Raw genomic sequence first — 16,389 nt, forward strand, 5'->3', positions numbered from 1 at the left:
GTGTATGTGTATGTGCATGTGTGTGCGTGTGTGTGCGTGTGTGTGTGCGTGTGCGTGTGTGCGGGTGTATGTGTGCGTGCGTGTGTGCATGTGTGTGTGTGTGTCTGTCTGTCTGTCTGTGTCCCTGTGTACACCAGATGAGGTACCAGAGACCATCAGGCGACCCCTCGTGCTGGAGGAGACCATTCAGCAGTGGTGGACCCACAGCAGGAAGAATGCAGCGGTTCAAGAATGCAGCTCACCACCACCTTCTCAAGGGGCAACTAGAGATGGGCAAGAAATGCTGGCCAGCCAGCGACACCCACATCTCATGATGTGCAGTTAGTCAGAACATGGGAACAAGAGTAGGCCATTCAGCCCATCAAGCCCACCCTACTATTCAACATGGTCCTGGCTGATCAAACACTTCAATGCCTTTCACCCATCCCATCCCCATAATCCCGTAAGCCACTAGTAATCAGAAATCTATCAACCTGTACTTTTTAAACAAGCTCAAAGACTGAGCTTCCACAGTCCTCGGGGGTAGGGAATTCGAAAAGTTCACACAACTCCAAGTTAAAAAAAAATTCTCATCTCAGATTTAAGCAGCTTCCACCCTAGTTTTAAACTGTGCCTGTAGTTCTAGACCGCTCCCCCCCCCCCACAACAGGAAAACAACTTCCCTACATTAACCCTGTCTATTCCTTTGATTATTTTGTCGATTTCATTGCGATCATCTTTCATTCTTCAAAACTTGAGAGAATATAGGCCCAGTTTGCCCAATCTGTCTTCGTAGGATGGTCATAGGACAGTTCCCGAACAATCCTGGTGAACCTTTCGCTGGACCCTGCGGCAACAGTGTCTTTCCTGAGATAAGGGGAATGACCCTGCACAGTGTAGTCTGGGTGCAGTCGAACCAAGCTGTTATAGACTTGAAGCAGGGCTTCACTACTGTTCTACTCAAACTCTTTGCAATAAAGGCTAACATTCCATTAGCCTTGCTAATTGCTTTTTATTCATTCATAAGCTCTGGTTATTGCTGGCTGGGTCAGCATTATTGCCCATCCCTAATTGCCCCTTGATCTGATGGCTTGCTAGGACCATTTCACTTAAGAGTCAACCATATTGCTGTGGGTCTGGAGTTGCTTGTTCACCAGAGCAGGTAAGGACAGCAAATTTCCTTCCTCAAAGGACATTAATGAATCAGATGGGCAGTTACAGCATTGGATAGTGGTTATGTGATCACCATTAGGCTGGGCTCTCCCTAAATTCCAGAGTTTTATTGAATTCCATTTTCATGGCCATGGTGAGATTTGAACACGTGTCCCTCGATCATTAGTTGGGGATTTGAATGAGAGGTTGTGTATTTAAGGCAGAGATGAGGAGGAATCTTTTTTTCTCAGAGGGTTGTGAGTCTGTGGAATCCTTTCCCACAGAAGACTATAGAGGCTTAGTCATTAGGTTTATTCAAGGTGGAGATAGACAGATTTTTAATCAGTAAGAGGATCAAGGCTATAGGGTAAAGGCAGGAAAGTGGAGTTGAAGATTACCAAATCATGACCTGATTGAATGGTGGAGCAGTTTGATGGGCTGATTAGCCTACTCCTGCTACCACATTGTATGGTCTTATTGCAACTCTGTCACTGCCTCCCTTTGTATGCTATACTAGCACGTTCGCCTTCAGTAATTTGTTGACAGGGACACTCATTTCTCTTCGTACATCTCCACTTTCCAAACTCCCAGCATTTAAAAAATATTCAGAACATCCGTTCTTTCTATCTAGCATTTTTCCACATGAGATTCTATCTGCTATGTTCTTCTCCATTCACTAAGTCTGGCCAAATTCTCCTGAAGCTGCTTTCCATCTTTCTCATGACACACATTCCCATTCAGTGTAGTATTTTCCTAAAACATGGAAAGATTACACTTGATTCCCAGCTCCAAACCATTGATACATATTGTGAACAGCTGGGGCCCAAATACTGATCCTTGTGGTAACCCATTTGTTCCCACCTGCCAACATGAGAATAACTGTTTATTCCTACGCTCTGTTTGTCGCCTGTTTGCCAATCCTTAACCCCATATCAGTATATTACCTCCTACCCAATGTGCTTTAATTTTTTTGGGAAGCCTTCGTCAAAAATGTTACAAAAATCCATTTATACTATACCCATTGACTTCCCTTTATCAATTCTGTTTGTAACATCCTGAAACAAATTCAACTGTGTCGTCCATCACAAATTCCCATTTACAAAGCCATGCTGACTACACACCAATCGGATCGTTATTATCCATGTGTCTATTTATTAGATTATTTATAATAGATTCTAGCATCTTCCCTACTTCTGGGGCTAACAGTTCCTCATATTCTCTCCCATTCCCTTCTGAAATAATGTAATGATATTTGATACTTTCCAATCTGCAGGAACCATTCCAGAATCTTTAAAACTTTAGATGATGACCATCAATGAATCCATGATCTCCATGGCTACCCCTTTTGACACTGTGAGATGAGGTATATTAAGTCCTGGGGGGTTATCAACTTTCAGTCCTATTTTTCCAGCACAACCTTCTTACCGAGACTAATTTACATTAATTCCTCATACACCCGTGTCCCTCTAATTCTGGGATATTATTTGTATTTTCCTGTGTGTGTGTGTGTGTGTGTGTGTGTGCGTGCGTGTCTCTGTGTCTCTATGTGTGTGTGCGTGTGTGTTACACACAGAGCTACGTACAAAGTAAACATACAGCTATATGTACATCTGTACAAACATTATATAGATACCTACACACACATCTACACATGCACCTCCATACGGAACTACACAGTCACCTAACCACACCTCTGCACACTCACACATGTAAGTACACACCCACACACAGTTACATATACATTTGCACGAATCCCTATGCTTTCCCCTACATAACTATGCACCGACCTACATACAGACTACATATGCACCAAAATACAGACTGACACGCCGTACATACGCATGCTATCACACATATAGATCTTTTGCAAACATTAGACCAAACCATGTTTGGTGCATCTTTGAATGGACTTAACACAAGTACACCTTTTAGCTCTTTACCTCCCCAATGTCTCTGTCTCTCTCTTTCACTGGATTCTGTCTCAGTTTTCTTTCCCTCTCTTTCGCTCCGCTCAGCCTGCTATATCCTAGAGGCCCCTATTGTTGACACTCGGTTTCTGTTCGCTGTGATCCCTGCACAACCTGGCATCTTTCACTGCCCAGGCCGGAACCTGCCCTGCTGTGTAAGAGTTTGTTGCCCAGCTTGAAGCTGAGCTATCAGGAGAGGGGCTGAACACCTCGGAGAGAATGGAAGGCCAGGGTGAGCAAGGCCTTTGCTTCCATGATTCTGACCATCTGTTTCTTCCCTTGAAGTTACAGTGTGCCCTGTGCCATACATTGAAGATGCTGATGTGTACAACAACACCTACCGGCCTGGTGACCAGCTGACTGTTAGCTGCCACCGGGGGTTCCAGATCCGTTACCCGGACATGGAAAACATGGTAACACTGTGCCCGGATGATGGAATTTGGGACAACCTGCCCACCTGCCAAGGTGTGTATGCCATCAATCAGGTAATGAGAGACCTCTGCCATATCACTGGGGCTGTCTGTTGTCTACAAACCATATAGTGCCCACAGACACTATCCCATTATCCTCTGGGAGCTGGGGGGTAGAGTGGGAAATGGGGTGAACAGAATGGGGGCTAGCACCTCCTTCTGATTCATGTGACACCCCCCCCCCCCAGCTGAGAGCTAGCGATGTTGTGACTATGAACAAATCGAGTATCTGTGGAACTGCAGGACAGAGGGGAAGGTGATGTGGTGAGTCTAGAGGATAGCAGTTGTGAATGAGGGCAGAGTCACTACAAAGGGGAAATCAGGCCTTACAAACTTACTGGAATTCTTTGAAGTGGTAACACAGGATAGATGAAGGGGAAGCACTGGATTTAATATATTTAGATTTTCAGAAGGTACCACATGTTAGGCTACTTAATAAGATAAGAGCCCATGGTGCTGGAGGCAGTATGTCAACATAGATAAAGGATTGTTAACTTATAGGAGACAGAGAGTTGGGATAAAGAGGACATTTTCGGGATGGCAACCTACAATAAACGGAATGACACAGGGATCAGTGCTGGAGCTCAGTTATTTACAATATAGATTTATGACCTGAATTGAATTGAATTAGCTCACATGTACTCAAATGAGTGCAGTGAAAAGTTTACAAGTCACAGTTTAAGGCACCATCTTAGGTACAAAGATCCCTAGATACAGCCTTTTCAGTTACAGTTCTTAGAAAACTAGAGAAGTAAAAAGTTCAGCATTGCAGATTTTAGGAATAAGTTATAAAATGGAGAAAGAAAATATGTGCAGAACAACGACTTGGTTGAGGAAAGTGAATGTACTCTAACCAAGTTTGTGGATGACACAAAAATAGATGGGAAGGTAAGTAATGAGGATGACACAAAGAATTTAGACAGGTTGAGTGAGTGAACAAAACCTTGGCAGATGGAATATAATGTGGGAAATGTGAGGCTATACACTTGGCAGGAAGAAAAGAGGAGCTGAATATTATTTAAATGGGAAAAGACTGCAGAAGGCTACAGTACAGAGGGATTTGGGCATTTCTGATTAGAAGTCACCAGACTCCAAATGTTAACTCTGTTTTTCTTTTGCCACAGTTGCTGCCAGACCAGCTGAGTTTCTCCAGCAATTTCTATTTTTGTTTCAGTTTGGAGAATCTTTGTGCATGGATCACAGATATTTAGCATCTGAATTGAGTGCATTTTAGGGAATGTGAATGGAATGTTGGCCTTTATTTCAAAGGGAATGGAGTGTAAAACTATACAAGGCACTAGTCAGACCACAGCCCGAATAGTGCAAACAGTTTTGGGTTCCTCATCTAAGGAAAGATACACTGGCATCGGGGCAGTCTGGAGAAGGTTCACTAGGTTGATCCTGGGTATGAACAGATTTTCTTATGAAGAGAAGTTGAGTCAGTTGGGTCTGTGCTCATTGGAGTATAGAAGAGTGAGAGGCAAACCTTATTGAAACATACAAGGTTCTTACAGGACTTGACAGCGTAGATGTGGAGAAGTTGTTTCCCCTGTGGGACCAGAGGGCATCATCTCAGAGTAAAGGGTCACACATTTAAGACAGAGATGAGGAGGAATTTCTTTTCTCATAGGGGAGTGAATCTGTGGAACTCTTTACCTCAGAGAGCTCTTGAGCTGGGTGATTAAGTATGTTCAAGACTGAGATGGACAGATTTTCAATCAGTAAGGGGAATCAAGGGTTATAAGGAAAAGGCAGGAAAGTGGAGTTGAGGATTATCAGATCAACCATGATCTCCTTGAATGATGGAGCAGACTTGATGGGCTGAATGGCCTACTTCTGCTCCTATTTGTTATGGTCTTATTGCTCCCCTGCCACTGCCCCCTTTGTACGCTGTAACCTTCAGTGACTTATTGGCAGGGGCACTCAGGTCACTTTGTACATCTCCGCTCTCCATGTAGCTGTACTGTCCCCTATTTCCTGGCTTGGGATGAGAACAGTTGGTGGTTGTTTTTGACTGACATGGACAAGATGGGCTGAATGGCCTTTTTCTGTGCTGTAGATCTCTATGACCCTATGACTTGTATTGATTCACTTCAGCATTTCTTTTATCACCTCCTTATGAAGAATTACTTTAATTGCTTTATACAATATGCCATCTGTGCTGTCACTTATTTTTTCTGCCCAGTGCTCTCTTATAGCACCAGGTTTGACCTTAATGCTTTCAGACCATCCTTTCATCACTACCTCTTGAAGCAGTTAGAAACTTACATTATGTTCCACGGTTTATTACATATATCACTGTTCCTAAATGTCATTAGGTCAAAACGCTGGAATTCCCTCCCTAACAGCATTGGGGGTCAACCTACAACAGGTGGACTGCAGCAGTTCGGGGAGGTAGCTCACCCCCACCTTCTCAAGGGCAATTAGGGATAGTTAATACACATCCATTAGCCCAGCCAGCAAAGCCCTTGTTCCATGAATGAAAAACAAAATCCTTGCTTTCGAAGGTAGTACAATATTTGCTTTGTCAAGATGTGGCAAAATGCAATGTTTGGCATGGTGTACTGAGACCTCTTCCAAGCCTTACTGAGATCCTTTGGATCCACAGTCCCAGTTTCCCAGGTTTCTGTCACTGCTTAGCACACTGTTATTCCAGGCTGTAGAATGGGCTACATTCTGGAATACTCCTTTCCTTCCCAGCTCCTCCAGCTTGTCTTTTTTTCACATCCCATTCTCATCTGATGACGTTTACCAGGAAGACATCCAAGAACTCCTGAAACATCTTGTAGGATCTGTTCAGCAGTCAATGGGTTTGTGACCCTGTGAAACGCTGCAAATCTCTTCTGGGGTGTGGGTTACCAAACTTAAGCTTTAGACTTATTTCAGCTTAGACGTATGGATTTCACTTCATGTCCGCCGTTTGGAACTGCAGATCTTCATTCTTCCCATTGCACTCGGCTCTCAGATTAGGCTTTCCTCTCAGGGTGAGTTTTGTTCCATCGTTTGGTCTCTACCTTACCTTCGAAGGCTTGATTTTCAGGTCACCATCGGGATAACTTGCACAGGTCTTCAAAACTCATGATGTTGTTGTCTTTGATCACACAGTGTATCCAAGTGGTTTCTTTCAGATTCAGTTAAATGTAGTTAAGAGAAGGTTCAACAACAGCAATTTACTTAAATATGAACATTTATTGAGTAATAATAAAAGACGAGAAAGTAAAGGAATATTTATTAAGTAAATAAAAAGAATGAAAAAGAGAGGAAAAAACAAGAAGCCTCACGCCCTTCTGCCCATCGGGGACCCCTCGATTGATGGCTGGTCTGGAGGCTGATGTCGTTCCTGGAACCATTTACGATCCCAGTCCGAGGTGAAGTCCAGAGACTTGGAATGAAATTCTCTCTCTTATATGGTGTAACAAACAGCCAGGCACAGAAAAACACATTGATTGTTCTAGCTTCAGCACATACAGGAATGTTCACAGGACTCATTCAAGGCCATACAGCTATGGAATATCATCAACAAGTTTAGCCCTTCAGCCCATTCTATACTATCCACCCCTGATGATATTGGACAGCGAATCTTACAGTTGCAGATGCAGACACAAATCAGCGACAAGCCGCACGAGAACGTATAGTAAGAGCATGAAGATTAAAACTACAATGAAAATAACTATCATCAGTACAAACAATACAACAATAGGGTGTATCACCAATTTAATGATCGCAGTGGCCTTTGGGGGCCAATCCTTAAATATATATCCCACCCCTGATGTATGGTCAAGGCTGTGAGGTAACCAGCAAGTTGTGTTACCTGACTGAGGTGACCAGAATATTGTCTACTTTTTTTTCAGTTAACCTTATAACTTAATTTATTCTAAAATTCCGTATATTCCAGATTCAGGTTCTTTAATTTGTGTTTTTTTTTTGAAAATCCTCCGGTTCCCGATCACCTCACCCAATAACAGAAAAATAACATCATATATAGACTCAAAATTTCTCCTGAGGAAGGGTCACTGGACCTGAAACATTTACTCTGATTTTCTCTTCACAGATGCTGCCAGACCTGCTGAGCTTTTCCAGCAACTTCTGTTTTTGTTCCTGATTTACAGCATCCGCAGTACTTTCGTATTTTTTCAAAATTTCTCCAGCTGTCTTCATCTGTATGCGTCTTGAGGATACTTCATCAATATGTTTCCCTCCTTGCCAGTTGTATGAATGATTGTATCATTGAATGGTAATGGTCTCCATATGCAGTTACCCCCTTTGAGCTAAAATATACATGGAATCAAACAATACAGCTCTAATGTTCATCCGGGTTTCCCTTCAGCTTATGCTTCCCGCCTTTTATTTTTCCCGGAGTTCCCTTACCATAGACTCCTACACCACCTGAGTCCTGGCTCAGCCTTTTTCTACATACACTAACTGTCCTACCACATTGCAGTTTCATCCACTGGTAAGGTCATACAAACTCTCAACTTGAGCTATCTGTATGCCATATGATGGGCCCTTTCACTCAGCCCACTATAACTCCTCCCAGAGTCAGTATCCTTTCATTTCTGTAACATTTTGACATACTAACCAATCACACTTTTTATTTTAATTGTAATATTTCTTATATCCCTTTCACTAATACTACTTTCATTGTTTTAAAGTCAATTTCTCTATGGATTTTGTGATATTGTTTAAACTATGTTTTAGTGCTCATCCAAGCCACACTAATCCTTTTGTAATGTAGGTTGTACATGTGTGAGACCCCTACCTCAGTGCATGCTTTTTACCATCTCATGTTTGTTGGCTCCATGGTAACACTCACTTTTGCACACTTACATCGGTATCCCAAGACCATGTCACACATTCTTGACTCCCACATGATCTTATTATGAGAGTAAACTAGCTCAGAATATAAAAACAGGCAGCAAAATTTCTATAAATATGTAAATCGTAATAGAGTGGCAAAGGTAAACATTGGTCCTTTAGAGGATGAGAAGGCCAATTTAATAACTGGGAATGAGGAAATAGCTGAGACATTAAACAGTTATTTCGTGTCAGTCTTCACAGTGGAAGACACAAATAACATGCCGAAAACTAATGGCAAGAAGGTCATAGCAGGCGAGGACCTAGAAACTATCATTATCACTAAGGAGGCAGTGCTGGGCAAGCTAATGGGGCTAAAGGTAGACAAGTCTCCTGGCCCTGATGAAATGCATCCCAGGGTACTGAAAGAGGTGATGGGGGAAATAGCAAATGCACTAGTAATTATTTACCAAAATTCACTGGACTCTCGGGTGGTTCCCGCAGATTGGAAAACAGCCAATGTGACGCCACTGTTTAAAAAAAGAAGTAGACAAAAAGCAGGTAACTATAGGCCAGTTAGCTTAACTTCGGTAGTGGGGAAAATGCTTGAATCTATCATTAAGGAAGAAATAGCAAAACATCTGGATATAAATTGTCCCATTGGGAACACCCAGCATGGGTTCATGAAGGGTAGGTCATGTTTAACTAATTTGGTGGAATTCTTTGAGGACATTACTTGCATGGTGGACAATGGGGAACCTGTGGATGTGGCGTATCTGGATTTCCAGGAGGCATTTGACAAGGTGCCACACCAAAGGCTGCTACATAAGATAAAGTTGCACGGTATTACAGGTAATGTATTGGCATGAATAGAGGATTGGTTGACCAGTAGAAAGCAAAGAGTAGGGGTAAATGGGTGTTTTTCTGGTTGGCAGTCAGTAGCTAGTGGTGTGCCTCAGGGATCAGTGTTGGGACCACAATTGTTTACAATTTACATAAATGATTTGGAGTTGGGGACTAAGTGTGGTGTGTCAAAATTTGCAGATTACACTAAGGTGAGTGGTAGAGCAAAGTGTGCAGAAGACACTGAAAGTCTGCAGAGGGATATAGATAGTCTAAGTGAGTGGACAAAGGTCTGGCAGATGGAGTACAATGTTGGTAAGTGTGAGGTCATCCATTTTGGTAGGAATAACAGCAAAATGGACCATGTTTTAAATGGTAAAAAGTTGCAGCACGCTGCTGTGCGGAGGGACTTGGGTGTCCTTGTGCATGAATCGCTGAAGGTGGGATTGCAGGTACAGCAGGTGATTAAAAAGGCAAATGGAATTTTGTCTGCCATTGCTCGAGGGATGGAGTTTAAAAACCGAGAGGCTATGCTGCAGCTGTATAGGGTCCTGGTGAGGCCACACCTGGAGTACTGTGTGCAGTTTTGGTCTCCTTACTTGAGAAGAGATATACTAGCACTGGAGGGGGTGCAGAGGAGATTCACTCGGTTGATTCCAGAGTTGAGAGGGTTGGATTATGAGGAGAGACTGAGTAGGCTGGGATTATACTCATTGGAATTCAGAAGAATGAGGGGAGATCTTATAGAAACATACAAGATTATGAAGGGAATAGATAAAGGCAGGGAAGTTGTTTCCACTAGCAGGTGAAACTAGGACTAGAGGGCATCGCCTCAAAATAAAGGGAAGCAGATGTAGGACTGAGGTCAGGAGGAACTTGTTCACCCAAAGGGTTGTGAATCTGTGGAATTCCCTGCCCAGTGAAGCGGTTGAAGCTACCTCGCTGAATGTTTTTAAGGCAAGGCTGGATAAATTTTTAAAAAGTAAAGGAATTAAGGGTTATGGTGAGTGGGCAGGTAAGTGGAGCTGAGTCTCAAAAAGATCAGCCATGATCTTATTAAATGGTGGGGCAGGCTCGAGGGGCCAGATGGCCTACTCCTGCTCTTAGTTCTTATTTTCTTATGTTCTTATCAAACGATCTATCAGGTTTTACTTATCTCGCCACGTATGGTCCCAATATCTCGGTCAGTGGCTTGATCACCAATTCAGTCTTTCTTAAAAGGAAAGACAAGGACACGAACATCACCAAGAGAAAGCTATCAGTTTTGTACTCTCGTCTGAACCTCCTTTTCCCTGCTGTCACATTTTAATCTGAATTGCCACTTCAACCTATTATTCTAATTTTTTTTGTCTTCTGCCGCCAGTCTCCACCCTCAATTACTTGATCTCATCCAATTTTGCAATTTAACTATTACCACCATATCTAATTCCAGAGATCTCTAGAGATTTGTAGTCCTTGGAACATTATCTTATAATATTTTAAAACAGAAGTCAAACATTTCTGTTTGATTCAGGCACAACATACTTTGTTTGTTCTTTTTCTAAGATGACCCACTTTTTTAAAGTTACTTGATAACTCATTCTAGATATTTGATATATCTCTGTGTAAATTTGTCCAAATTCAATATTCTGTTTACTCCCTTAAAGTTACTAACCAGTTTTGTATGCATTTACACCAGTGAGACTGTGTGCACTTTATCATTTCCCAGAATCCCTTTAAATTTTCAGGTAACTTATCCCATTTAATTGTTTTAGAATATAAGGTCATGTGAGTCTTAATGTAGTTTTTGTCATGATAGGCTTAAGTGTACCCAGGCTGAGTGGTTTTGTGCTTCCTGACACTCACTACAATTAATATTTCCATAGTACTTCCCCAACACTGGAATGTGTTATTGAAGAATAGCTTGATGGGTTGAGGGTGCCTCATCCATCACTGTATTGCGATGTTGAAATTCTGCAAATGGGTTCAGCCTTCAGTGTCTCCAATTTCTAAAAAAAAACATACAAGCTGCATCCATTCCACGCCAAGCAGAATGGGTTAATTTGTATTAATCTACTACGGATTCAAGAAGGGGGTGGGGCGTAAACTCCTGCACATAATTTCGTCATCTGTCTCTCCTCCTCCTGGAAGGAAGGATAAGCCCACCCCTTTATTAAATTTGCCTTTTCTGAAACTCCTCGCATACAAGGAGTTGCATTTTCAACATTCCAAAGTCCCTATCACTTGGATATTAACAATGAGTCAATCTTATCATCCAGAATTAAAGATTCACTTGTGTTAAAATGGTATTTGGAAGCTCACTCTAGCCAAAAAATGAAATTCCACGCCCATGGTAATTTCTAGAATTAAAATTTACCCAGTCCAAACGCGACACAAAGCCAATTCCAAAAGGTAAATTTTTACCAAGCTTTACAAACCAACTTTTTGAATCAACATTTCACAGGTCTTTTGCTTTACACAACCACTGATGGTTTCTTAAAAGGACATTACATTAACCATACATGTCCCACACTGATACAGGCAGACAACACACATTCCCAAAATGCAAACTAAAATTGCAAGGTATCCCCAGATCTCAAGCTCTTAGGAACAAAAAGATAGAAATTGTGCAGGACGACATCTAGCAACAACAAACAAAGGTGCATTCAAGAACAAAAACACAAGTTGCTGGAAAAGCTCAGCAGGTCTGGCAGCATCTGTGAAGAAAAATCAGAGTTAACGTTTTGGGTCTGGTGACCCTTCCTCAGAACTGATGGTGGCTGGGAAAACATTGGTTTATATGCAGAAAATAGGGAGGGTGATGGGGTAGGTAGTAAACAATAGGATAGAGCCCAAAGAGAGAGAAGAGCAGTTGGATAGACAGAGGAGTTGATAACAATCAGGAGAGTGAATAGCTGTTAATGGAGACCGTTAGTGATTAATGGCAGACTATGTGATAACAAGGCCTGGTGTGTGGGGTAGGGAGCTAGGACATGGGAGAGTTTAGGCCCTAAAATTGTTTAATTCGATGTTGAGTCCAGAGGGCTGTAGGGTCCCCAAGCGGAAAATGAGGTGTTGTTCTTCCAGCTTGCATTGAGCTTCGCTGGAACACTGCAGCAAGCCTGAGACACAGATGTTTGCCAGGGAACAGGATGGTGTGTTAAAGCAGCAGGCAACAGGTAGTTCAGGGTCTTTTTTGTGAGCAGAACGTAGATGTTCTGCGAAGTGATCACCCAGTCTAGGCTTCATTTCCCCAATGTAGAGGAGACCACATTGGGAGCAGCGAATGCAGTAGACTAGATTCTGGGAAGTGCAGGTGAAGTGTTGCTTCACCTGGAAGGTATGTTTGGGCCCTTGGATACTGGGGAGGGAGGAGGTAAATGGGCAGGTGTTGCACCTTCGCTGGTTACAGGGGAAGGTGCCGTAGGGCTGTGGGGTGGTGTTGGGGGTGAAGGAAGTGTGGACCAGGGTGTCCCGGAAGGAATGGTCCCTGCGGAAGGCGGACAAGGCAGGGAGGGGAATATGTGTCTGGTGGTGGCATCTCACTGGAGGTGACAGAAATGGTGTCTGATGAACTTCTGGATGTGGATGCTGGTGGGATGGTAAATAAGGATAAGGAGAGCCCTATTGCTGTTGCAGGAGGGAAGGGAGGGGGTGAGGGTCAAAATGTGGGAGATGGGTCGGACCCGGTCAAGGGCCCTGTCGACAACAGCATTCAAACCAGACCACAAAGAGTTAACACTTCTACCAGGTTCAGCGCACTTCTACAGCACAGAAACCTGGCCTCCTGTTCTCTCTGTTTTCCAGTTATAACTGTCCCCTGTCCTTTCGCGGGCCCTAACTGTACTAACATATTAGCTACAGAAATGAATCCAGAGTCTGCTGCATTCCACCCAGAAGGGTTGCAGACCATCAGGTTGCCTTGCCCTTCCCTTCTCTAACACATTTTCCCGAATCCCATCCTCGTCGCCAAAACGTCTCGGATCACAGAGTGGTATCCAAGTGGTTCTTTTCGGATTCGGTTAAATGTAGTTAAGAGAAGGTTCGACAACAGCGATTAGCTTAAATACGAATATGTATTGTGTAATAATAAAAGACGAGAAAATAAAGGAACAATTATTAATTAAATAAAAAGAATGAAAAAGAGAGGAAAAAACAAGAAACCTCACGCCCTTTTGCCCATCAGGAACCCCTCGATTGATGGCTGGTCTGGAGGCTGAGGTTGTTCCTGCAACTGTTTGTGATCCCAGTCCGAGGTGAAGTCCAGAGACTTGGAACAAAACTCTCTTTCATACGGTGTAACAAACAGCCAGGCACAGAAAAACAACAACAGAGAAACATATTGAATGTGCCGGCTTGGGCACATACAGGAATGTTCACAGGACTCACTCAAGGTCATGCAGCTGTGGAATATCATCAACAAGTTTAGCCCTTCAGCCCATCCTATACAGTTGTACAAAGCATCTGTGCCTATCTGACACGTCACAATCAGTTGATGTTCTCCTGCAGTCAGCATTCTAAAAATCACAAACTGTTTATCATCTTTAAATCTGACATTGCCAACCTGTTCACCGGTGTAGAGTGGTTTGTCAGAATCATTGGCTGACATCACTCCAGCAACCAGCTTCTAGGCTTGCTTTACTTCTTTCTAGCTGAACCCTTGTGAGTAAACTCATTCAGCATCTCACAGTTAATACACCGCCTTCTCTATGCTGGGCATGCTTCCTGTTCTTTTCTATGGTGTCCATCACATCATTTATATCCTGCCCTCTAACCCTGACCTTTTTCTTGGAATTTTTCAAATATTTCTTCGCTGACAACTCAAACTGTGCCTTCAATACCGTCAAGATCTGTCTTGTCTGGCTCTACACGGTGGGGTCTAAGATGTAATCCAGTTTATAGCACTCAAACACAGGTAATAGATTTATTATTGTTATTTGTTCAGCCTTCTTGCTCAACTCTGTAATGGGTCACATTTTTACGACTGAGAAATTCTGTCTCTTATCGTCTTCAGTCTGATAGCACTAGGACTAGGAATTTGACATCCGTCCTAACACACCCAATGATTCATGGTTACCATCTGCTGTTCTATTTCTTCCCCTGCTGCTTTTCTCAGCTGAGAATCCACACAGTTGTAGCCAGACACTTGTTTTAATGGCGACTGCTTCTTAAGCGAAAAGCAAGATGACCGATGACGAGCCACACTCTTTCTTCAAAGAACCGGAGTCAGTTCTAAGTGAGGCTGGTGTCAAATCTTTCCCTCCCCACCCTTATCTGCTTTCCGGAGGGACCACTCTCTCCGTGACTCCCTTGTCCGCTCCACACTCCCCTCCAGCCCCACCACACCTGGCACTTTTCCCTGCAACCGCAGGAAGTGCTACACCTACCCCCATACCTCCTCCCTCAGCCCCATCCCAGGCCCCAAGAAGACTTTCCACATCAAGCAGATGTTCACCTGCACATCTGCCAATGTGGTATACTGCATCCGCTGTACCCGGTGTGGCTTCCTCTACATCGGGGAAACCAAGCGGAGGCTCGGGGACCGCTTTGCAGAACACCTACGCTCGGTTCGCAATAAACAACTGCACCTCCCAGTCGCGAACCGTTTCAACTCCCCCTCCCATTCCTCAGACGACATGTCCATCCTGGGCCTCCTGCAGTGCCACAACGATGCCACCCGAAGGTTGCAGGAACAGCAACTCATATTCCGCTTGGGAACCCTGCAGCCCAATGGTATCAATGTGGATTTCACAAGCTTCAAAATCTCCCCTCCCCCTACCACATCCCAAAACCAGTCCAGCTCGTCCCTGCCTCCCTAACCTGTTCTTCCTCCCACCTATCCCCTCCTCCCACCTCAAGCCCCACCCCCATCTCCTACCGACCAACCTCATCCCGCCCCTTTGACCTGTCAGTCCTCCCTGGACTGACCTATCCCCTCCCTAACTCCCCACCTACACTCACCTTTACTGGCTCCATCCCTGCCTCTTCGACCTGTTTGTTTCCTCTCCACCTATCCTCTCCTCTATCCCTCTTCTATCCGCCTCCCACTCTCTCCCTATTTATATCAGAACCCCCTTCCCCTCCCCCTTTTCTGATGAAGGGTCTAGGCCCGAAACGTCAGCCTTTCTGCTCCTATGATGCTGCTTGGCCTGCTGTGTTCATCCAGCCCTGCACCTTGTGTTGAATTTACAGGGGCACTTGCTGAACGTGAAAAACCAGTGGTAGACTCAGTGAGGGACACGATAGGGCCGTGTGGGATTTGCCGGGGGGTCAGGGTGTGTGTGTGCTGTAAACCAAACAGTTTTAAATCCAAGATAACAAGGTGTAGAGCTGGATGAATCTCAGATTCTCCAGCATCTGCTGTTCCTACTATCTCTGAAACAGTTTTAAATCCAAGCACTGTGGCCAGCTCTCTGAGTCTCGAAACAATTTAATCCAGGAATTTGGAAATTTGAGAAGAGCTCAGTGCGGAAGGCAGAGTTAATTAGATGTAGACAGCAGTGAGAGCTTATTAAAGTCCCCGAAAAAGGACTGTGATTTAACCAGTGTTAGAGCCAACACAACACAACGTTGGGGTGGGGGAAAAGGACAAAAGATGCCAGACAACACCAGGGATGGAGGAAATCCTGAAGGGACATGCTTGAAAGCAGGGGGACCGGGTTTCCATGGCAACTCGGTTCCTTGGTAGACTGGGAAAGAAACAAAAATGTTCAAAGTAAACAGTAGCACTTGGAAATGAATGTACTGGTCATACTGGAGATTCATTTTGAACCTTACAAAATAAACTGGGCCAGAATCCTCATTCACCAGTTTTACTAATCCTTCCTTATTCGTGGGGACCCAGCTCCCAACAAACTGTCTTCTCCTGGGGACCTGATTCCCTGGAGGAGTTGAGTTTAGTGGGGACAGGCTTACCCTGGGGTCACGGTTTCATGGGGACTGGGTTACTCTGGGGATTGGATTTCCCAGGAGACTGAGTTATTCTGGGGACAGGGTTTCCATGGGGACAGAGTTTCATAGGGACTGGGTTATCCTAGGGACGGGGTTTCACTGGGGGTGGGGTTTCATAGGGACTTGATTTTCCTGGGGTCAGGATCTCCCTGGGGACGGAGTTTCCATTGGGACAGGGTTTCCCTGGGGACAGAATTTCCCTGGGGTCAGGGTTTCCCTGGGGATGGAGTTTCCATGGGGTCAGGGTTTCCCTG

General features: G+C 44.0%; 1 protein-coding gene across 1 annotated transcript in view; it reads left to right on the forward strand.

Annotated features, from left to right (window-relative positions):
• The window catches only part of susd4 (sushi domain containing 4), a 95,740-nt gene that overhangs the window by 59,706 nt on the left and 19,645 nt on the right, over window positions 1-16,389 (forward strand). The window contains exon 5 of the mRNA XM_048596646.1: window positions 3,384-3,563. Within this exon, the coding sequence (XP_048452603.1) occupies window positions 3,384-3,563 (180 nt within the window). The remainder of the gene's footprint in view (window positions 1-3,383; window positions 3,564-16,389) is intronic.

Source organism: Rhincodon typus, chromosome 5 (genome assembly GCF_021869965.1).
Source record: "Rhincodon typus isolate 14 chromosome 5, sRhiTyp1.1, whole genome shotgun sequence".
Classification (NCBI taxonomy): domain Eukaryota; kingdom Metazoa; phylum Chordata; class Chondrichthyes; order Orectolobiformes; family Rhincodontidae; genus Rhincodon; species Rhincodon typus.